Genomic DNA, 23,012 nt, shown 5'->3' with positions numbered 1-23,012 from the left:
TACCCTAAATCTATACTGCAGTTTACATGATAAATAAGAAACTACAGCATATTATTTCTACACTCTATAGAAGCAGCAACTATAGAGTATAGTAACTAAAACAGAAATCTCTTCATGGATTTATAAAAGCCTTCAATATTTGTTAGTATGATTAATTTAATTATTAACTATGTTAACTACAGCTTTAATATATAGAACTTGTTCTTTTTAAAGATACTCAAATTGGTCTACCTGAGTAATCTTACAATATCCTAAAAAATTAGGTTAAAAAATATAAAATTCCCATTAGCAAATTTATAGAAAAATCCTTCAGACCTCTGTTATGTTGGCAGTACACAATGCATTCCTAAAAAACACTTAATGGTAGTGAGAAATCTGTAACTTAAACTGCCGCAAACAGGAACACTGAGAAATACAACAACAACCATGTGATGTGTACACATACTTATCACACCCCTTTTCTCTAGGATGTGTCCCATGTATACTGCACTGCTTTCTGAATCTTTTGTGGGGAAGGGGGTCCACTTACACAATTTCTGGAGTTTCAGCAGATGCTCAGTAAGTCAGCAGGGACTCTGCAGTCCACAAAATTTATTGTTCCATAGGCCCCTCTTAGCCCAGCAGTTTGCAATGCATAAGAGGTAATTAGTAATATCTAACACCTAAATGCTTCACAGACAGGAATGAATGGCTTGGCTTACGGGCTTGCTCAGTCTTTTCTAGCCGCACCCTCCTCATTTTATCTCTAGGTTAATAAGCGTGAAGTTACTAAACTAACAGGGAAAAGAGGTTCTCATGTTATGTTTTGCGCATTTACTATTCATTCCTCAGAAACTGAATGGCTACTATGTGTAAAGCACTTTACTCAGTCAATCCTTCCCAAAGTGTGAAGATACTAAGAATGTTTTAAGATATACTTTATATATATATATTTTTTACAGGAATTAAAAACATGATTTCATGTTTAGGAAGTTGAGGATGAAGCTAAAGTCATTTTTTAAGTGAGTAGATTTAAGAAAAATATTATGGGCTGGACATGGTGGCTCACGCCTGTAATCCCAGCACTTTGGGAGGCCGAGGTGGATGGATCACGAGGTCAGGAGGTCAAGACTATCTTGGCTAACACGGTGAAACCCCGTCTCTACTAAAAAATACAAAAAAATTAGTTGGGCGTGGTGGCAGGCACCTGTAGTCCCAGCTACTCGGGAGGCTGACCTTGCAGTGAGCTGAGATCGCGCCACTGCACTCCAGCCTGGGCGACACAGCAAGATTCCGTCTCAAAAAAAAAAAAAAAAATTAGATAAATAATGCAAATAATATATGAATACTACACAAACTGTGAAGACTAATAGCACATATAAACTTATATTTGGGAAGCACCACTAAGTAATGAAAGGACTTCAAATGTGAGTCAGACACAATACCTGCTCTCAAGAAGTTCACAGTTTGATGGGGCAGAGGGACAAACACAGACAGATACAAACACATCTGTGGGCAGCAGGAAGGCGGCACTTCAGCTAGGCCAGAGGGTGAATGGGGAAAGGTGGATCTAAGGGGTCCAGGCAAGGAAGAGGGCAGTGGAGGCAGCATGAGTGGGTCTGAGGAATACTTAATTCAGACGGAGCTAAGGAAATATAAAAAAGAATAAAGAAAAATGTCGTTGAAAGGGTACTGGAGCCAGATCACAATGAGCCTTGAAAGCCAAGCTTAACCAGTTAATGAAAGACAATCATTTGCTTTTCAGAGACATGGACCATGATTTGCTTCCTGATAGATAATGAGTACATTAACTTCTGGCTTAGTAAGTGTCACTTAGTTAACCACATTACTGCACTGATTCACTAAGTGAATTTCCATTACCTGACTTACTTGCCCAAAAGAAGACATATCATTCATAAACCTAATAACAATTTAAAATCCCATTTTTGTTTAGGATCCCATTCCAAGTCTTCTATAGGGTACCTTTAGATTGTTGCTGAATTACCAAGGAATATCTTGCATGGTGAGAAAAATCAAACTTTAGCCGTCAACCCTAAATCTCCTAGACTTGAGGAGTTTGTTCCCTGGCTTTGTCCCCAGGTCATAGTCCCTCAATAAACACTTGTTGAGTTTGGGGTATAACCATAAACTATCAATGAATTAAGCAAGTGAACTAGGAGCCTTGAGCATTTCTACAAGGAACAACTTATAGGGCCTGGTAATTCTGGTCCTGGTTACATTATTTTATGCAAAAGACTGTAAGTCCTATCCATAATTCTCTACTGTGTAAGAAATGAGCTGGATTAAGCCTCTTATCTATCCCTCTACTTTATCATCTCTAAGGTGAAAACAAGTCACCATTGTAGAATGTTGTACAATGTCTTTCTGAGATGCCCTCTTAAATCTTGGCAAGACCTACCAATACAATATTAGCATCTTCAGTACACATTTGAGACAATTTTAGGTCAGAATCTCTCTCATTCTTTCCAAAGAAGAAAGTAAGTAAACTGTTGGCATGAAATTTTAGAACAAAAATAGGATTGTCTGATTTCTAAAAAATAATCATTTGTTGTTTGCCCTCAAGGAGAAAAAAAGTTAATTGTCCTTGCCTGAGAAACAGAGGAAATTAACTTTCACTATAAACCACAAACCCCGGTGCTCCCCAATTTTGCCTTCCTCCTAATTAAGATCCTGACATATCATTCATTTTAAAAAGGGGGTCAGGCACAGTAGCTCAGGCCTGTAATCCCAGCACTTTGGGAGGCTGAGGTGGACAGATCACTTGAGGACAAGAGTTTGAGACCAGCCTGGCCAACATAGTGAAACTTTGTCTCTAAAAATAATAAAAATAAATAAATAAATGATTTTTTTTTTTTTTTTGCTTAAGTATCTTACTTTGGGCTTCAGTCTCCCCATAAATGAAAAGGTTAGACTCTATCTCTATGGCCACCTATAAATCTAGCACCTATGGTTCTTTCAGCAACTAATAGAGTCAGTAAAAGTCTTCAAGACAGATCTCTAGGCCAGGCACGGTGGCTCATGAGCATAATCCCAGCAATTTGGGAGGCCAAGGCGGGCAGATCACCTGAAGTCAGGAGTTCAAGACCAGCCTGGCCAATATGGTGAAACCCCATCTCTACTAAAACATACAAAAATTAGCTGGGCTTGGTGGCAGGCACCTGTAATCCCAGCTAATCAGAAGGCTGAGGCAGGGAGAATTGCATGAATGCAGGAGGCAGAGGTTGCAGTGAGCCGAGATCACGCCACTGCACTCCAGTCTCGGCAACAGAGCAAGACTCCATCTCAAAAAACAAAAGATCTCTAGAAATGAATGTATCTCAATAAATGAGTTGATATGACTGAATTATCAATTTCATAAATGCCGTGTCCCACTAAAATGATTTGTGTACTCAATTAAAAGGAACAATTTTAAAAAGTTTAGTTTAGCCTGCCAAAGTGAATACTAGAGAACAAATAGAAGTGCTTTCTTCTTTCAACAAGTGAAAATGTCTTGAAATGCTGGTTTGAAAAAGTAAATAATGTTTGTTCTAGAGAGTTTCTTTGCTTTCCTTAACTTTAATTCTGGGTCAGTGTGTGCCCACTTAGTCTTTTACATTTGGCAGAAGCAAAACAAATAATGAAATACTCAAAGCTAATCCTAAGGGTAAATCATGATTTACAGTGCATTTTAAAATAGGAAGTGTTGACATGGTAATAGTCTAAAAACAAGTTAATATACTTGGTCTTGCTAATTTCTTTTAGATAGACTTTTCTTTTTTTTTTGAGAGTCTCACTCTGTCACCCAGGCTGGAATGCAGTGGCACGATCTCGGTTCACTGCAACCTCTGCTTCCCAGGTTCAAGTGATTCTCCCGCCTCAACCTCCCAAATAGCTGGGAGTACAGACGCGCGCCACCAGCCAGGCTAATTTTTGTATTTTTAGTAGAGATGGGGTTTCATTATGTTCTCAAGCTGGTCCCAAACTCCTGGCCTCAAGTGATCCACCCGCCTCGGCCTCCCAAAGTGCTGGGATTACAGGCATAAGCCACTGCGCCCGGCCTAGATATACTTTTCAATGAGAGAGTTGTATAGTTGATACTGAATTTGAGGAAGATGAGCAGATTTTTTTAATTGAAATATAAGTTTCCAATGAATCAAAATATGATTAAAAAAGAGTAAATGCAAACAACAGTATCCCACTGTCAGGTTCTCAAATGCCGTTTTGATGGGATAAATCCTTCTCAGTAAGGACAATGGCATTTTTTGGTTAAACCGTACATCACTAGTCTGAGAACAAGTCTTGGTCATCACAATCGATTCATGCAGTGATTGGGAATTCTTTCAGGGCAACAGGCAATGTGTTAAATATGCACTGTTGAGTACACTGTGCAAAGTTATGAAATTCTCTCTTTCCTTCCTGACTTTTTTTTTTCCAAGTACTTCACTGGCTACTCCAGAAGCAAAGGAATAGAGAAAAGAGTGAAATCAGAACTAGTGAGCAGACTTGGTTACTGTAAGATCACTGGTAAAAGTCTGACAGAAACAAAAGGATAAAACCAAAAATGAAATTTATATATAATAAAATCATTGACTTTTAGTGAGAAAGGAGATTTTACAGACATTCTACTCCAAATGTTTGTTATAGATAAGGAAATTGAAGCCCAAAGAGGTCATGAGTTGCCCAAGTTCTGTAGCTGGTTATGGCATGGTTGGGACTAGAGCCCAAATATCCACTCTAGTAATCTAGTTTCTACTTCTCTTGCCAGTGGAACTATTCGCATTTCTCCTTATAGAACCAATTCTCTCTTGTTAGGAAACACGGACTCCCCAAGTCTTCAGAATTCAGGGTCAGCTCTTTTAATCACTGGATAAGAACACAGAAATGTAAAGAAATGCCAAGAAACAACTTCTTACTCCACAGGGCCCCACATGATCCAACCCCTCAATGACCAATCGCCCCTCCCCTTGCTAACTCCACTCCAGCCACACTGGCCCCTCTCTCATCTCCAACAAGCTGCTTCCAAGCTGAGGGCCTGGACACCAGCAGATCCTTTATTTGACCTCTTCTTCACCCAGATCTCGGCATAGTTCATGCCTTTTCATCATTCAGGTCTCTGTTCAAGTGCGCTTCCTCTAAGAAGCCCTTCCTAACCACCCTAAAACCAACTCTTCCTGTCACTTGAATACCCAGGTAGCTCCACAACTTGGTGCTGGGAAATCCTTTCCTTTACATTTTTATAAAATTGAAGGGAAAAGACAGAAAGCCTGTTGGCATCTATCCCAAGAATATCTCCTGGGTACTTCTAAGTAAAGGCCACTGCCAGCAAAACAAAAATAACCAACTTTCAACCTACTCAAGACATGCAAGAATTCAAGACCAAATCAGAAGGCATCCCAGAGTTCACCTGATTCTGCCAGCAGGAGCCCTGCAGTGCTGAATTTCTGGGCATGTGAATGATACATTGTTGTACTGAAACATTCATTTTCCAAGATTCCTTTCCAAATTCAACTCCATGGTCTTTCTTTTGTTCTGTTTTGCTAAAGGGCAAAATACTAACCTGTTTCCAAGCTATTCAGCAATATTTTGGCACAGGTAATCCGGTAAGAGAATTGTTTGTATAGAACAGAGCTGGTGTTAATAACAGGGCGCCCTAACCTGCCCCTCTTTCTAAGCTCTTCACCTATAGATGACAGCCCAGCTATTCACATTTAATTCTTACCAGATGGCTGTTTTATTGCAGCTCAAAGACTTACCTGCATATGATTAAGTCAACATGCAACACTGGGTGCAACATCTAAGCCCACATTTAAGCAAAGCAAAGAGCTTGAGATCATCTAAATGGGAGCAGGAGCAAGGGAGAACTCACCATCCACTGTGTTTTTGTTACCTTTGGCAAATTCTCAAGGGTAGGGGGTCAGGACTGCCAGTGCCTGGCACTGTGCCTGACACATCACAAACAGGTGCTTAATAAATAATGATTTCATTATTGAATAAATGCCTAAGCCTTGGGAAAGCCCACATTGCCCAGAGCCACTCACAGTGCATGTCAACTCCATCTATAGGAAGTGTGTTGTGAATTCAAGGTTAGGTTCTACCAATTACTTCCCAGCTCATGACCTTGGGTAGAATACTTAACCTCTCTTAGCCTCAATTTCCACACCTGTAAAACAGAGCTAACAGAATCTCCCTTCCAGGGGTGTTGAAAAAAACAAATAAAATGCCAGATTTTGTAATTCTCTGGAAAGAAGCCTACCAGTGTATGACTTTGGCTCTGATCAACGTAGTGCCATTACCTCCTGCCTACAGGTCCCTGGATTTTCAAGCAGGGTGACAAATTGGTGGCAGCTGCATACATGACCCTCCAAACACTTGGCTTCCTCATGAGGAACTAATGGTTGTTCTGCCATTTGTCTGCTTTTCCTTCACCTTTGGGATTTGGAGCTCATTAAAGACGAGGGCCGAAAGGTAGCACAAACATCATCATCTTTGCTAGTTGTTCCTGTTCAGGCATCACTAACCTGGACAAGCTCAGGTCTTGCTCCCTAAATCTCACGGTAGTTCTGGAGACTTCTGAATCTAACAAACAAAGGTCCTGGGAAGACCACACTCATTCCACACCTGACCCCAACACCACATCTGCTCTGAGGTTACCTCAAATCTCTGAACAAAAACTCAATCACCTGTGCTCGCTGCCTTTCTTCCCTGGCAGGTACCTTCCAAAAAAATAGGAACATAGGAAGTGCCAAAGCAAGGAACTGCTTCCAAGGCAGCTGACATCACCAGATTGTGAGGTAAAGCTAGAGGTTTCTCCCAATCTGTAGTGGGGAAATTTGGGGACAACCATTTATCTTCAGAGGCCTGTCTACACTGCCCCTTCCAGTGTCACAGGCTGTCACAATTCACCTGGCTTTGAAGACCTGTGGTGTTCAGCATAAGACCATTCTCCCAGCATCAACACCAACAGGCAAAACCATCAGATGAAGCTTTCACAGCTGCCAAGGTACTTGCTGTCCTCAACATATTTCATACTCAACTCGGCTCTATTTTATTTACCAGTCTCCTCCCCTAGTCTTGGAAAATTCTCCTTTCAGCCCTCTGCCAAACCACATCCCCATTTCAAACCTTTCCAAATTCTCACCTCCAAAAAGCAGCACCAGGCAAGCACACCTGGCTCCAATTATTCCAGCAACGCCTTCCCCCAGCCCCAGCCCCAACCCCAGCTCTAGCCCCAGCCCTAGCCCCAGCCCTAGCCCCAGCCCTACATCCCTCTAACATGCCTGATTACTTAGCACTTATGTGTTTATCTCAGCCCAGCTGTAGTTGATTAAATCTATGTGGTTAAGTTTCTATCTCGTGTATTTAGGGCAATGAGATGTTTCTATGTCGCCGTACTTTCTGTTACAGGTGTTGCTCTTTGTCCCTGGATGCACGGTGACTGTGAGCTCCGAGGGCTGCCTTTTTCCTCACTCCTGCAATGCTTTGCACCGGTGCCCAGTTCACAAAGGCAGCTGCAGTTGACTGTCCAACTGCCTGGTTCTAATTTATGTGGAGAGAGGCCTCCACTCAACAAACTGAAATAATTAGTTCTTCTAATCTTCTGTATTTCAATAAATAAAAGAAAGACAGAGAAAGATTCACATGTACTCTGTCCTGAGAAACAGTAGAGCTCTTTGGAAAATCATGAAATTTTTACTGTGCAAGACAGTAAGATATAAGCAATGAAACTCAAAAGCATTTTCCCAAGTATTCAGAGACCAGATCTGCCCCCAGATCTGTAAATCCTACTTAATCTAGGTTAAAAAAAAAACACACACACACATAAGAAGACATGAGACACCCTTAGTTTACATTTCAGCTCTTAGGTGGTTCCTTACTCACTGAATACTGAGGGTTTCTCTAAGAATATTTTGTAGTTTAACAACTCCAGAAATGCTTTTAATGCTAATTTTCAATTGGTATTTTGAAATATTAATTTTCTCAACGTCTTTATATTGACAAAAAAGAAAAAAAGAAACTGAGATCCAAATGGGTCTACACACTTGCCCCCAAGTTTAAACAAAAAAGATCACAACAGAGGGAAGACCAAGTTTTTTATTAAGACTCACAATCCAGTGCTGTCTTCTATACCTTGAAGCCTTGGTTTAAGAAACATTACTTTATGCCCAAGCCATACATACCAATATCAATAACTAGATTTTCAAAAAATATAATTAATGAGAAACTTCCATATATAGAATTTCTAGACTTAACCTATTTGCTAAAGCTAAACTGCTACATCAACATACTCATTTGTTCATGCAAATATTTATTTCACAAATGTTTCTTGACTGCTTACTATGTAGTGGGCACTGCTCTAATTCCTGGCAATACCAACTAATAAAATAACACATCTATACTGATGATATACTAGCAGAAGAGATAGACAGTGAACATATTTAAAAATAAATGAATATCAGGTGGTAATATAAGTTATGTTTTAGAGTAAAACAGTAAAAGAGAGTGTGTCTGTGGGGGGGTGCTATGACTATTTTAAATGGGGTGGTCAATGAAGGCCTCTCAGTGGAGGTAATGGCAAAGCAGGGACTGGGTGAAGACAGCCACATGAGTAACTGGGAGAAGTGCTTCAGGCAAAACAAAGAGCCCACGCAAAGGACAGGAGGCAAGATGTCAGGACCCACTGCAGCACAGTGAGCAATGGTGAGAGTGCTGGGAGAATGGGGAAAAGATCATTCAGAGCTCTGGTGGGGATTGGAGATTTTCGTTTAAATGTAAAAAACCATGGCAGGAAGCTGAACTGGTGAACTTCGTGACTGGACTGAAGTCTTTCAAAAGATCATGCTGGCTGCCACTTACAGAACAGATCTTATTTGCTAACAATGATAGCAGCTGACATTTATGGAGTGCTGATGATATTCCATGCACTGTTCTAAGCACCAGTCATGCTTTAATTATTTAATAGTCACAGCAACTCTATGAAGTAGATACTATGATTATGCCCACATGAGGAAAATGAAGCATAAAGAAATTAACTGACTTGCCCAAAGCCCCATGGCTCATAAGCAGTGTAGCCAGGCTTCCAACACTGGCACTCTACCCCAGATCTTGCACTCCTAAGAGGGATGGGCCAGAGGCCCACTGCCTCTCAAGTAAAAATGTGATGGTGGGTCAGACCAAAGGTGGTGGTCAGAAGTGCACAGATTCAGAATATGGTCTTAGGGTAGAACAAATAGGATTGGATATGACATCTGAGCAAACACAGGAAGTCATGGATAATAATGCCAAGGACTGTGGCCCTGGCAACTGTGTGGTAGTGTCCTTTACAGAGATGGGGAACATAGGAGTAAACAAACTGGAGACAGGAGGGAGCATGGAACTCAAACTAATGTGAGAGTGTGCTCATTTCCCATGCTGCTGTAACAAATTACCATAAACTGGGTGGCTTAGAACAACAGAAGGCTATTCTCTCACAGTTCTGGAGGCCAGAAGTCCAAAATCAGTATTGCTAGGCCAAAACCAAGGTGTCAGCAGAGCCACACGCCCTCCAGAGGCTCCAGGAGAGAACCTGTTCCCAGCCTCTTCCAGGTTCTCGTGGCTGCTGGCATTCTTTGGCTTGTGGGTTCCAGACCACCAATCTCTGCCTGCATGGCCACACAGTCTTCCCTTTTGTCTGTGTCATCAAATCCCTGTCTTATAAGGACACATGTGACTGCATTTAGGGGCCACCAGATAATCCAGGATAATCCTCCCTCTCACAATTCTTAATTTAATCACACCTGCTAAGGCTTTTTCTATATAAAGGCAACATTCCCAGGTTTAGGGGGTTAGAATGTGGATATATCTTTGGGGGCCATTATTTAGCCTATCACAGTCAGGAATACCACAAATAAAAACAATAAAATGTACAGGTGTGGATAAACAGTGAGCAAAGCTTTTCCCTCTTTTACATGAGAATTTGATCTTCTGTTAACTCCCTCAATTCTGTACCCCTGGTAATCCGGTAAGACAATATGTCAATTATAATACAAGGCAACTTGCTATTGGGACTGGAAAATTTTAAGACATCTGATAAGAAGTGACATCTGGGGGCTTCCCTGAGAGCAGTGATTCTTGTAAATAGGGCATATTTATGAGAGAGAGCACTGTGGGAACTATTCCTATATAGTTGCCTACTAGCTCCTGCAAGGGTCTAAGTTTTTTTTTTTTTTTTTTTTTTGACATGGAGTTTCATTCTTGTTGCCTAGGATCGAGTGCAATGGCACGATCTTGGCTTACTGCAACCTCTGCCTCCCGGGCTCAAGCAATTCTCGTGCCTCAGCCTCCCAAGTAGCTGGGAATACAGGCATGCGTCACCATGCCCGGCTAATTTTGTATTTTTAGTAGAGACAGGTTTCACCATTTTGGTTAGGCTGGTCTCAAACTCCTGACCTCAGGTAACCCACCCAACTCGGCCTCCCAAAGTGCTGGGATTACAGGTGTGAGCCACTGCACCCGGCCTTCCTAAGGCTTTTAAACTAGAGAACTACACACACACACACACACACACACACACACACACACACACACACACACACAGATCTCATCTCCTGGCATTTGAGCCATCAGCTGGAGAGCTCTGGATGGCTATGTGAACTGATGAACTGACGTGTGGAGAGTCACAAGACACACAACAAGGAGGAACGCCTTGCTGCCATGCCGTAAGCTGTGGTCCTTGTCCTATACCCTTTTAAGTATAATGAAGCCACCTATGGCCTATGATAGTCTCATGGGTCTGAATGTTTATTTGGACCCAAGAAGACTCCTTGCCTGAGTTTGTTGCCACATGTAATAATATCGTTTCAGTTCATTATTTCCATTTCTTCCTCCACCACAGTTACTCAGCAGCAAAAAGGAGCAGAGCATTTGTTTCATCTGTTCATGCTCTTGTGTGGCCTCACTCAAACAGCAAAATGGCTAAAAAGGGCAAAGGGAAACGAAAAGCTAGAGAACAAAAATTAGTAAATTCACAAAAACTGAGCTAACTGTTCCCTCAGGGAGAAGTGAGTACTGCCTACAAGGAACACACTACGCTGCCTGTGCTATGCCTTCCAGAGGCCTCTCCAGCAGAATGAAATGCAAAATCCCTAACCCACAGTTCTGCTGGAAATGTGCAAGTGGGCTCATTACTCAGAGCCAAGATAAAGGATAAATCTTTATGAGTACCGTAAGTATGAGTCATAAAAAATAGGAAACATATGTAGGACGTATACACAGTAATAGCAGCAAGCCAGAGAAAGTGTTTAGGAAATGTATTTAAGAACACATGACAAAACAGGACGAAAAATTGCCATTGTACATTGCTCTAAAACACATTAAAAAAAAAACCTCACAGCAAGTCAGGGGCCCGTATCACTTTGCTGATCTCTAATAAACATAGATCATTTCCATATTTGGAAATAGGCTGGCCTTTTTATTTTAAATGCAAATAGGAGGAGAGCTGAATCAAGAAAAAGTAACTTGGAGTAGGCTTTGAAAGATTTTATGATTTGGGAAATTTGAAGAGCTTCCAACTAAAATACTGGGAATTAGATCTTAACAGCATTAAAAATGAACAAGAAAGATTCTTTTAGAAAAATAATTGTTCACAATGGTAATATTACCATTTCATTTAGATTCTCACTATCTTAACAACCACTGGAAAAACGAGTGGAAACTTCAAATCTTATGAAAGCAGGAATCAAAAATAAACTGCAACACATGGGCTGACAACATACCAAGAGCAATCAAGGGCCCGCGTGAAAGCCCTCACGGGGATGCTGGGCTCAGCAGGAAGAACTCACAGTAAGGAAGAGGCAGAGGCCCCTGGCCAAAAGCACCAAGTGACAATCTTGGGGAGGAGGGTGTTCAGAATAGAAGGGAGGGTGATCGGCCCCCAGAAGTCTTTTGGGGCCAGATGACTGAGGCAAAATGTATCATCATTGGAAATTAAGCTCTTCAGTTGCCTTTGATTTTGGAAGATGCCCGAATTTAAGACAGCTTGGCAAGGCTAGAAGACACCTACATGCCCACGTGCCCAACACGGAATCATGTGTGTCCCAACGGACCTTTGGCTCCCTTGGACCAGGGCTTTCTCCTTTACCTTCAGAAACTGCTGCCTCCCAAGGAAAGCACTGCTCGCACATCGACTGATCTGAGGTTGAGAGGAGGAGCAGAGGAATGTGGAAAGGATTGTTTTTACCTTCATTAAGTGTTAAATTTACCTAAGACTCCCAGAAAGTCAATGCTCTTCAGGAACTATTCTGAGGCAGAAATTTCAATATAACTTCCACCTCACGAAAAAATCCAACTGTAAGTCATTAAAAGACCCCAGGGGCATGGCGAGGGCTGAGAAGTATGATAGCTCGCTTTCAATCTTTTGTTGCTCAGGCTTCTCAGCAGTTGCTATACCTCTTTGCCCCTCTCCCCCAAGGCACCTCGGTATGTGCTCACATCACTGGTAGTGAGGCCACACCTCACTCTGGGAGGGGGACTCACCTTTTAAGAAGACATCGATGCAGCTTCCACGTAAACGGGTCCACAGGCATGGAGTCCCTAACCTGTGGCAAGCCCAGTGCTAGGCACAGAGAACCGACAGCCACATCACTGACTTGCTGGAGCAAATTCAAAATGGATCAGATGTGTGTACACATGTATCAACAAATAGAAGTTAAGCCATAATGGGCACAAGGGGACACTTCAGCTCCGGGCAAGAGTTAGGCTATGGTAGTGACCTTGGATCCTAAAGCTGGGCTCTGTCCTTGCCTCACAGTGAGAACCAGTAACACCTCATCTCATTATCTCTCTTATCTTCAAAAGTATCCAAGTCATACCTGTAATTTGCCCCTGGTCCTCCAAGAGTTGTACAAATTTCAGGTTCAGCTGAAGGACTCTGTGGTTCAGATGAAAAAAAAGCCATAAATACAAAGCATTATTGTAGGGTGCTTTGGACTAGAACCCTGTCTAATATCTGGGCCTTGATATTTCAGCCTTTCAGACAAGGCCAAGGAGCTCAGGGACAAGGACTCCTTCAATTAGCCAGCAGTACCACTGAGGTGCCCTGGCAGGCTGGACAGGAAAGCATGGAGAGCATGGCTGCAATGGAAGCCAAAGCAGCAGGTCTTCCAAACACGGACTCAGATGCCTGTGTCTTTAAGACCAGACCCTCATAAATGGATTGCTTCTGCTGGACACCACGCTCTAAATAAACAGACTCTTCTGGCCGACACACAACTTCCTGTAGGATTCTGGTGGGTAAAGCTTGAAAAGGCTGCCAAATCCAATGACCAGCAACTTTTGAGCTGACTTAGAAAACAAGCTACAAAGATTTGAGTCCAGAGTAAACAAAGGAAAAAGCCATATTAAACAGGGAACAAATTACTATATCGGCAGGGATATTTTAAGTACTCACTGAGCAAGAAAACAAAATTAAAAAAATCAAGTTATAAGGTATTTAATAATAGAAGGTAGAGTAAAATGCCCTCTTTCAGTTAGAGGAATCAAAGTTAATTAATTCCAGCAATATTAAGAATTGGCTGGAGTCACTCCCTACATCATGAGGACAGATCATTCTCAACGGCCCAACTTCAAACCTGGCTCAGATCAAATGAGCTACCCAAGGGAGCTGCATAGAGTTGAAAACCATTTATAGCTTTTTACCCAGCTGACGGAAAGGACTAACTAGTTTACTAGCAGATGACTAAAACCCCTCAGAGTAAAGAAGAATGTAACAAAGATTTAGAAATGGGCTAGGGAAAAGACTGAACAAAGATCTGCAGAGTTTAGAGTAAAAAATAAGATTAATTAAAAAGAGATTTAATTAAAAAAATAAATCAAAGCAGTCATACAAAATGGAGGACACCTGCTTAGCTCCAGTGTTGAGGGGCTTGGGGACCAAACACTAAGTCCACTAATAGAATGCAAAGCAAATAAAGATGCACTACGCAAAAGGAAAGTCATTTAAGAAGACTTTCAGTTATACTTTAAATAACACCCTTGGTGCCATGCAATAACCCAATTTGCATAATGCAAAAAAGACCCAAGACCTAGTTCCTGCCCTAAAGCAGACCACTCACCAGCTGAGTGTGCAGAATTAACACACACGATTCAGCAGCAAGTAATACAATAAAACATATAATTCCATACTGTGGGAAGGCACAGGTTGTGGTAGGGGGAAGAAGATTCAGAGCGATGTTTAGAAAAGAAAGAAATGGAGGAGGGTAAAGGAATCAGGCAAGGGTTTGGTGAAGAGCTAAGACCTAAGCACGGGCTTCCAAAGTGGCAAGAATTGAGAGACTGAAGAAAGAAGTCCAGGTGGTATTAAGAATAAAGGTGTGGGGCAAGGGTTTTAGCTGGTAAGCCCAAGGTGAGGCTCAGGAATCTATACACCAAGGGATCCGATGCAGGGGCTTCACACACCACATACACTTTGAGAAGCCGATCCACAGGATTAAGTCCAAATCTTTACGTGGCCTTTCCAGTCTCATCTTCCACTCAGCCCCAGCCCACCCCCTTCATTGTCTTCATCCTCTATTACAGGAATTGCCAAGCTCTTCTTGCAAAGGGCCGAATAGTAACTATTTAAAGCTTTGCAGGCCATGCAGGTCTCTGACACAATACTCAACTCTGCCACAGTAGTGAGAAGGCAGCCATAGACAACATATTATCAAATGGGTGTGGCTTTGTCCTAATAAAACTTTAAAAACAGGCGTCGGACTGATGAATGCATAAACAAAACATGGTATAGCCACACAATGAAAACTACCCAGGGAAAAAAAAGGGATGAAACAACTGATACATGCTACAACATCGATGAACCTCGAGTGCTTTATGCTAAGTGAAAGAAGCTAGACACAAAAGATACATATTGCACGATCCCATTCATAAGAATGTGCAGAATAGATAAATCTAGAAAGTAGATTAGTGGCTACCTTGGGCTGGTGCCGGGTCATGAGGGGCACACACAGGGAATGGGAGAGTGACTGTTAATAGATACAAGGTTTCTTCTTAGGGTGATGGAAATATGGTAAAATTAGATTATGGGCCACTGGTTGCACATTTCTATAAATATACTAAAAACCACTGACTTGTACACTTTAAACAGGTAAACTTTATGGTACATAAATTATATCTCATTAAAGCTATTTTAAAAACAAAAACAGGCAGCAGGCAGAATTCAATCCTGCCTGGCACCCCTGGTCTGTCCACCAGCCACACTGTGTAGGTGAAGAACTTTCCTCCACACCTGGTGCCCACTCCCCTCTGTGTATATTGAGTCCTCCCATCCCTTGGCCCAACAACATGGATTGGACTTTTAAGCCCTCCATCAAATGTTCTTTCTTCTGGGAATCCTTCCCTCACTTCCAGAGAGAATGAACACACCCTTTGTGGGGCTTCTGTACTTTTTTTTTTTTTTTTTTAGACAGCGTCTCGCTCTGTCTCCCAGGTTGGAGTGCAGTGGTGCAATCATGGTTCACTGCAGCCTCAACCTTCGGGGCTCAAGCGATCCTCCTGCCTCAGCCTCCCAAATAGCTGGGACCACAGGTGCACACTACCATGCCTGGCTGTTTGTATTTTTGATAGAAACAGGGTTTTGCCATATTGCCCAGGCTGGTCTTGAACTCCTGAGCTCAAGCGATCTGCCCGCCTCAGCCTCCCAAAGTGCTGAGATTATAGGCGTGAGCCACCACAGCTGGCCTTCTGCAAATTTTAAAAATATATTAGTCACATTATTTGTCATGTTTCATTAAATTCATTCTCTCTCAACTCTAATAGGTGCTAAAGACATAAAAATGAGTAAGAATCTGGCAGAGCACCTACCTAGCACACAGTAGGTTCTTAATAGTGATTCATTGAACAAGCCTGTGAATGAATAAACAAATTCATTATGAGAGCATTATTTAGAGAAGTTTGGTTTTATGAAGAGGTTCACAAGCTAGACAGAAAGAATCAGGGTCTAAAGCTGAAGAGGCCAGTCCCAGGAGACCAGTTAAGGAGGCTCCAGGGTAAGTGGAGAAAAACAGAGAAATTCAAGGGCAATTGCAGAGGAAATGTCAATAAAACGTGGTGATTGGCCAAATATAGAGTTTAAAGAGAATGGGCAGGCCAGGTGTGGTGGCTCACGCCTCTAATCCCAGCACTTTGGGAGGCTGAGACGGGTGGATCACTTGAGGCCAGGAGTTCAAGACCAGACTGGCCAATATGGTGAAACCCCATCTCTACTAAAAATACAAAAATTAGCCAGGTGTAGTGGCGGGTGCCTGTAATCCCAGCTACCTGGGAGGCTGAGGCAGGAGAATTGCTTGAACTCGGAAGGCAGAGGTTGCAGTCAACCAAGATCACACCAATGCACTCCAGCCTGGGTGACAGAGCAAGACTGTGTCTCCAAAAAAAAAAAAAAAAAAAAAAAGAGAGAGAATGAATAAATACAAGATGGTTCAAAAAGTTCCAAGATGGAGGGTACTGGTGACATTGAAGGGTCAGGGAAGCCAGACTGAAAAGCCAGCACTAGGGTCAGGAGAACTGGCCTGGGAGGGTTCTTAAATTCTATTTTAGAGAGAATAAAAATTACTGTTAGCTAGCAGTTGACTGTACCTATACCAGCCCTAAGTGCCACAGAGACATTTCTTAATGGTCAGTGAACCCTCTAAAGAAGTGCTACTAGCTGGGCACAGTGGCTCATGCCTATAATCCCCGCACTTTGGGAGGCTGAGACAGGCGGATCACGAGGTCAAGAGATTGAGACCATCCTGGCCAACATGGTGAAACTCCGTCTCTACTAAAAATACAAAAATTAGCTGGGCGTGGTGGCACATGCCTATAGTCCCAGCTACTCAGGAGGCTGAGGCAAGAGAATCGCTTGAACCCAGGAGGCGGAGGTTGCAGTGAGCCGAGGTCGCGCCACTGCACTCCAGCCTGGTGACAGAGCGAGACTCCGTCTCAAAAAAAGTAATAATTAAAAAAAAAAAAAAAGTGCTACTATCATCTCCATTTTACAGATAAGGAAACAGGGCTTAGGGAATTAAGTAACTCACCCACGGTCACACATGGGGAGTGGCAGAGCTGAGACTAGCCCTGTATCTAACATGGGAGTGAACCACAGTGACAGCCACTCCTCCAGTCCATATCTGAGGCACCTGGCAGCTCAAGATGGGACCCAAGAGCTGGGGTGCTTCAGCCATCTGACTGCAGCTCCACTGGAGAAGCCCAGGCAGAGTTTTCAGAGTTATAAGCAAGGAAGTGACAAGCAAAATCCTAAGAACAGACAAGCCACCTCAGGGAGAGGAGACAAAGGAAAACAGAAAGCCAAGGGCTGTGCCTCAGTCAAGAACCCCTGAGGTTAGGCACACTGGCTCACGCCTGTAAGCTCAGCACTTTGGGAGTCCAAGGCGGGTGGATCACTTGAGCTCAGGAGTTTGAGACTAACCTGGACAACATGGTGAAAAAAATATAAAAATTAGCCGGGCGTGGTGGTGTGCGCCTATAGTCCCATCTACTCAAGAGGCTGAGGTGGGAGAATCGCTTGAGGTTGCAGTAAGCTGAGATCGCACCACTATACTCCAGCCTGGGCAACAGAGCCAGACCCTGTCTCATGGAAAAAAAAAAAAAAAGAAAAAAAAAATCCAAGAAGAAAGAGTGAGCAGCTGAGAAAGAAACAGAAAAACAGATGGAATGGTAGAATGAGAACCAGGAAACCAAGAGGGAGGTGCCAGAAAGGGAGTGCTTGACAGCACTGGAGGCTTCATAAGCTGGGGAGGAGAAAGAGGGGGCAGGGAGATGTGTAAAGGCAGCTCTGCAACAGAAGTTGGTGTCCCCAGGGGCTAGTCCAGTGCTAGCACCAAGTTCTTGGTTAATAGTGAACATGTCACCGCTACACCCTCTGGCCTGGTCCCCCTAAGGTATTGGGGCTAGGTGGACTCCAGGGACCCTCTAGTCCTAGCAGCCCTTGAGTTGTTCAAAGGGGCATCATCAGGGTCTTCCCAGAGATGAGCTCAGGCCACAGGGAGGGAAGAAGGGAAAGAAGGACATACAGATGTTCACTCATTCCAGTGGAGCAGGGGAAGGAAAAGAGAAATAAGCTGACCTGAGGCATCAGAGGGGCCAAGTCATACATGGCCTCTTCATCGTGGAAGAAAGAAAAGTGAAATAATTAAACGTGTCTAAGTTTACACAGAAATATTTAGAAAATACTGTGGAAGGAGTGATTGAAGTCAATACAATAAATACTTCTGCAGAGTTTAAGTATTTAAATCAGCGATTAGCAGTTAAGTTTCCTTTTACTCTCAAACAGAATGTCAAGAAGCAGATAAGCAACGGCAAGGAAAAGGCTCAAGCTGGAAAACTGGAGACGCTGCACACGCACGCACTGGGCCTTTGCCCAATCAGCACATCTGCATCTCAGATTTGCAGAGCTGCTCCTGACTTGGGTCTACTGCTTTTTTTTAATACTCTCCCAAAAGTTCTAAGAGCAAAATGTCACATTTTTAAATGCAGAGAGTGCTCTTGTAAAAACATTGTCTAACAACACTTTCAGGAAATTATATAATTTTTTTTTTAAAGTCAAGGACAGTTACCATGGCAACAGTAGTACGGGTCAGGGTTCTAACCCTAACCTCCATAAAGACAAAACACCATACTGGTTGGAAAATGCTGCTGCTGGACAAATTTTAAAAGGGGTCAGCTGGGCGCGGTGGCTCACGCCTGTAATCCCAGCACTTTGGGAGGCCGAGGCTGACAGATCACAAGGTCAAGAGATCGAGGCCATCCTGGCCAACATGGTGAAACCCCATCTCTACTAAAACTCTACTAAAAATACAAAAATTAGCTGGGCATGGTGGCACATACTTGTAATCCCAGCTACTCAGGAGGCTAAGGCAGGAGAATCTCTTGAACCCAAGAGGCAGAGGTTGCAGTGAGCCAACATCGTGCCACTGCACTCCAGCCTAGGGGACAGAGTGAGACTCGTCTCAAAAAAAAAAAGGGGGTGTCAAAGCAGTCTCTATCTGGGGGAAGAGGCAATAATGAGAGGTTTTTACAATCTGTCCGGCCAGCATAGAATATAAATCGGTATTACCTCATTCTAAAAAGGCGGAGTCCAACCAGGCTCAGTCCCTCTGCTGGGGCAGGGGCTGTACTTTCCTGGGGCAACTTTACAGCATCTGGATATTACTGTGACGAATGATAGGATTTAAGTGACGTGACCAGCCTGCATCTTGGCAGGAACGTTTTAACTTCTTAGCTTAGCCTTGTGTCGTGGTTTGTTTCCTAAACCCTGGTGTTTACTATTAACCTCTCTGATTTCTGCTTTCACTTTTTCTGAAAGTCCAAGACTGCATTTTTGAAGAGTTCCTATTTGAGAGTTAGCTGGAATTTTAGATTGAACATCTTGCCCCAAAGTGTTAGACATCATCCTTGACTAGTGTGACCAGTGCCAACTCTCGCTTGCATTGTCCTCTGTTGTGACAGCTAGCAGATGCATTGCCTTGCTGTCCCTAACCCTGCTCCCCTTTCCAGGCCTGGACTAGCACTTTCACACCGCCTAGCAGGGTGTCATTGTTTAAATTGCATTGAGTGTCTTCAAGTAAAGGAGTAACTCTTTTTAAATAATATGAGTGTCCTATTCATTCAGGCCCTCCAATCCTATGTGGACAGACAGATTCAGTTGCCTTTGTAGGTAATGAAATGATTTCTATAGTAATACTCAAATAAATGGGGAAGGGAAGAAAGGAGAGAGGAAATGGGAAGGTGGGGAGAGACAGAGAAAAAAGAGAGAGAAAGAGAAATAGTACAGGCATGGGCCACATAACAATGTTTCAATCAACAAGGGACCACATATACAACGGTGGTCTCATAAGATTATAATACCATAATTTTCCTGTACCTTTTTGACATTTAGGTATGTTTAGGTACACAAATTCTTACCATTGTGTTACAATTGCCTACAATATTCAGCATAGTAACATGCTGTGCACATTTGTAGCCTAGGAGCCATGGGCTATATATATCATATGGCCGAGGTGCGTAGTAGGACATACCATCTAGGTTTGTGTACCTACACTATGATGTTTGCACAGCACAATCCCCTAACGACACATTTCTCTGAAACTGTCTCTGTCATGAAGCAACGCATGACAGTATCTGTTATAGGACTGGTGGGAAACTAAATGACGATTTCAGAGGTAATCTTCCCTGTCAAGCTGGGTGATTTCCAGAACAGCTTCCTTTTAAACAAACACCAGGCAGTGCTTATATGTGGAATGTATTTGTTTAGAAACCAAATTTCACCGATATACAGTGTCTGTGTGTGAGGGATTTCCTTTGACACTTGCTTAGTACATACCACATAAAAGATATCTCAAACATAAATAGCCCTGGGTTTTTTGTTTTTCTGCACATGCACAGGACTAGCAGTAGGCAGTCATTTATGAACAGCAGCAGGGTAAAAAATGCCCCAGATAGAGAAAAGAATGTAGCTAGTTTAATGTTTTTGCTCTCACATATGTACTCTCCCAAAACCCAGCCTTGAGATTTTGTATCATTTCTTTTAGTGGTGTTGGGCAAGGCACACCCACTCCTCCCCAAGCACTGTTTTATCTGAATCTTGATAATAGAGGGGGAAAAAGAGAAAAGGTGTTTGTGTATTAATATTGTGGAAATGGGGAAGGATTACATATAGATAGGTAGGTAGGTAGATAAAGATCTCCAAAATGGTCAATCTTTGAATTGCCAAATTCCTCAGTGTAAGCAAAAAGATGTCAAATCAGATGGCAAAGTCTGAATACTGAAGCTCTTGCATTTCATTCTTAGCAAGAAGAGTCAGTTAATATGCTAGTTCTCTCTTACCACACAGTTAAAACAAGTTTGGATACAACACATAGTAAATTATAAGCAGAGGACAGGTGAGCTACTTGTGTGAAGGCAGCCGAAGGCCTGGGGATGGGGGGAACGTTTAACTATGAAAACAGACAAGAACATAAAAGGCCCCTTGGTGGTGCCATTTAGCATGGGGATTAGCAGCCACATAGAGCACAATGGCTCCTGAGCTCAGCCCTGCATTTTATAATTACTGACATGTGGTGTGATAATCCCAAACCATGAAAGGGAAAAAAGAGACACTGCCACACACAGACCAACTTGATACTGCCCCAAAGCTGCAAGGAAGGGAATCCAAAAGGACTCCGAGCACTGGAAAGAGTTATTACAAACCTATGCACAGAACCCAAACCCTCACTAACAGACCTACTTGCTGTCTGTCTAACAAAGCAGACTAGCAGGTTCTGTAGCCCAGAACCAAGTAAGAGCTAAAAGGAAAGGACAACTATCTGGAGTATGGGAAAAGCTTGCAGCTTGCACTGTAGAATCCAACAGACACAACTCGGGGGCTGGCTCCACAACTCACCATCTGGTTGTATAACCTCCCTAAGCCCAAGCATCCTCTTCTGCAAAAACAGTGACCACCAAGCCTCCCTTTCAGGCTGACGACAAGACTGGCAGAACCAAACAAGTGCCTGGCAGGTGGCTGGCCCGCAGGAGACACGCAGTCTCCACCACTATGGCTGCTAGTATTTTCATTTGGGGGATGTGAGAGCTGTTAAGAGGTAAGTCGAGCAGTTAGCACTTGACAGTGTTTACTTCCTTCTCTTTCTCCCCACTGTGGTCTTTCCTGCCTTCAAAAAGAACCAAAAAAGGGACAGCTTTATGCCAATCCTCAGAGAAGGTACAAAGTAAAAGTGATTTGGAGCCACATGTGTGATTAACCACACATCCCATTTGGCTGTGCCTGCCAAAAAGCCTGGAGCCAAATTTCAAACACAATCATACCAACCACATTAACCCAAATGGCTCACAAACTGCACCCTTCTTTTTCCCTTGGTCCTCATTCTGTATTTCTGCTTACGTTGTTGGTATGCCTGTTGCTGGAAGCTCATCCCAAATCCTCTTTTGGAATGAGGCAGAGAAGCTCATAGGGTTATGAGCTTTTTGACGGGTGAAGTTATTAAACCTGGCCCCTTTCCCGTGGTAATGGAGCCTCCCAATCCCCACTCCACCCCTACAGCCAGGCACTGGCACGCCCATTGCTCCTTTAATGTCAAAACAAATGCATAAATTTAAATGTCCATATCTTTTCTACACATATGTAATGGCTAACTAGGGACTTATCCTCAGTAGCTTTTCATAATAAGCAAGCAATTAGATAGGTCAGAAATAGAAAAGACACACCACCACATAAAAGCAGGTCACAAGTAAAAAATAGATGATAGGAAACAAAATTGTTGCTATTCCAGCAACTAATGAAAGTATGTTACTGTAAACAAGCCTCTGATGGTGCTGTAACCCTTCTCAGGAATTAGGAAATGCCCTGAGCAATTAAACTCGGGAGTCCGACAGAAGGGGGCGGCTGCATTTTACTTCAAAGTCAGAGGGTACTAGGAGCTGGTTTTCATAGGGATGGAAACCATGACACCGGTCCTCACTTGCTCTAAAAGATAAATCTGATCTCTCAGCATTGTTTATGCTCTTCTGCTGTCCTCTGTTGCCAGAAAGTCATTTTCCAGTTTCCTGTTCGCTTCCAAGGCTGTTGTTTCCGAAACCAATGATTACAAATGAGAGGTGTGTTCTCAGATGAAAAATACAATAGGTCTACTCTGACCCGAGGAGAACCCAGCAGGGAGGCCGATGACAAAACATTGCTTTGGTACTGAGGGCTTTTTATGTACTGTTGTAACAAGTCTGTTTCTGATACAAATTCTCTGCTGGCCTATAAAACTGTTCACCCAACTTAAGCGTTACTGTCTCCCTAAATCTTGTCAACCTGTTGCAGTTACTACTTTTGGGTGTAGGCTCTGTCACTGCCTCTACACAGGAAAATTAAAAATCTCTCCCCAGCTGAAGAAGCTTAAGGCACCTGGGAGGTAGGAATTTATTAACAGTAAAATATTAGAGATGGGGTGATTTATAATAGATCTTGATACTGATCTTGCACCAATAACAAGCCAAGGGGAAATGGGGCTGATTTAGTAATT

General features: G+C 42.8%; 1 protein-coding gene across 10 annotated transcripts in view; it reads right to left on the bottom strand.

The window, feature by feature from the left end:
* Window positions 1-23,012, bottom strand: part of TGFBR3 (transforming growth factor beta receptor 3) — a 202,647-nt gene that overhangs the window by 87,963 nt on the left and 91,672 nt on the right. The window contains exon 1 of one of the 10 annotated variants that reach the window (XM_054547788.1): window positions 5,733-5,876. In XM_054547788.1, the coding sequence (XP_054403763.1) occupies window positions 5,733-5,738 (6 nt within the window). In that variant the 5' untranslated portion in view covers window positions 5,739-5,876. 10 annotated transcript variants of the gene reach the window in all.

This window comes from Pongo abelii, chromosome 1, assembly GCF_028885655.2.
Source record: "Pongo abelii isolate AG06213 chromosome 1, NHGRI_mPonAbe1-v2.0_pri, whole genome shotgun sequence".
Taxonomy (NCBI): Eukaryota; Metazoa; Chordata; class Mammalia; order Primates; family Hominidae; genus Pongo; species Pongo abelii.
Note: the sequence above shows the minus strand (reverse complement) of the source record. Positions and strands in the feature narration are given on the sequence as shown.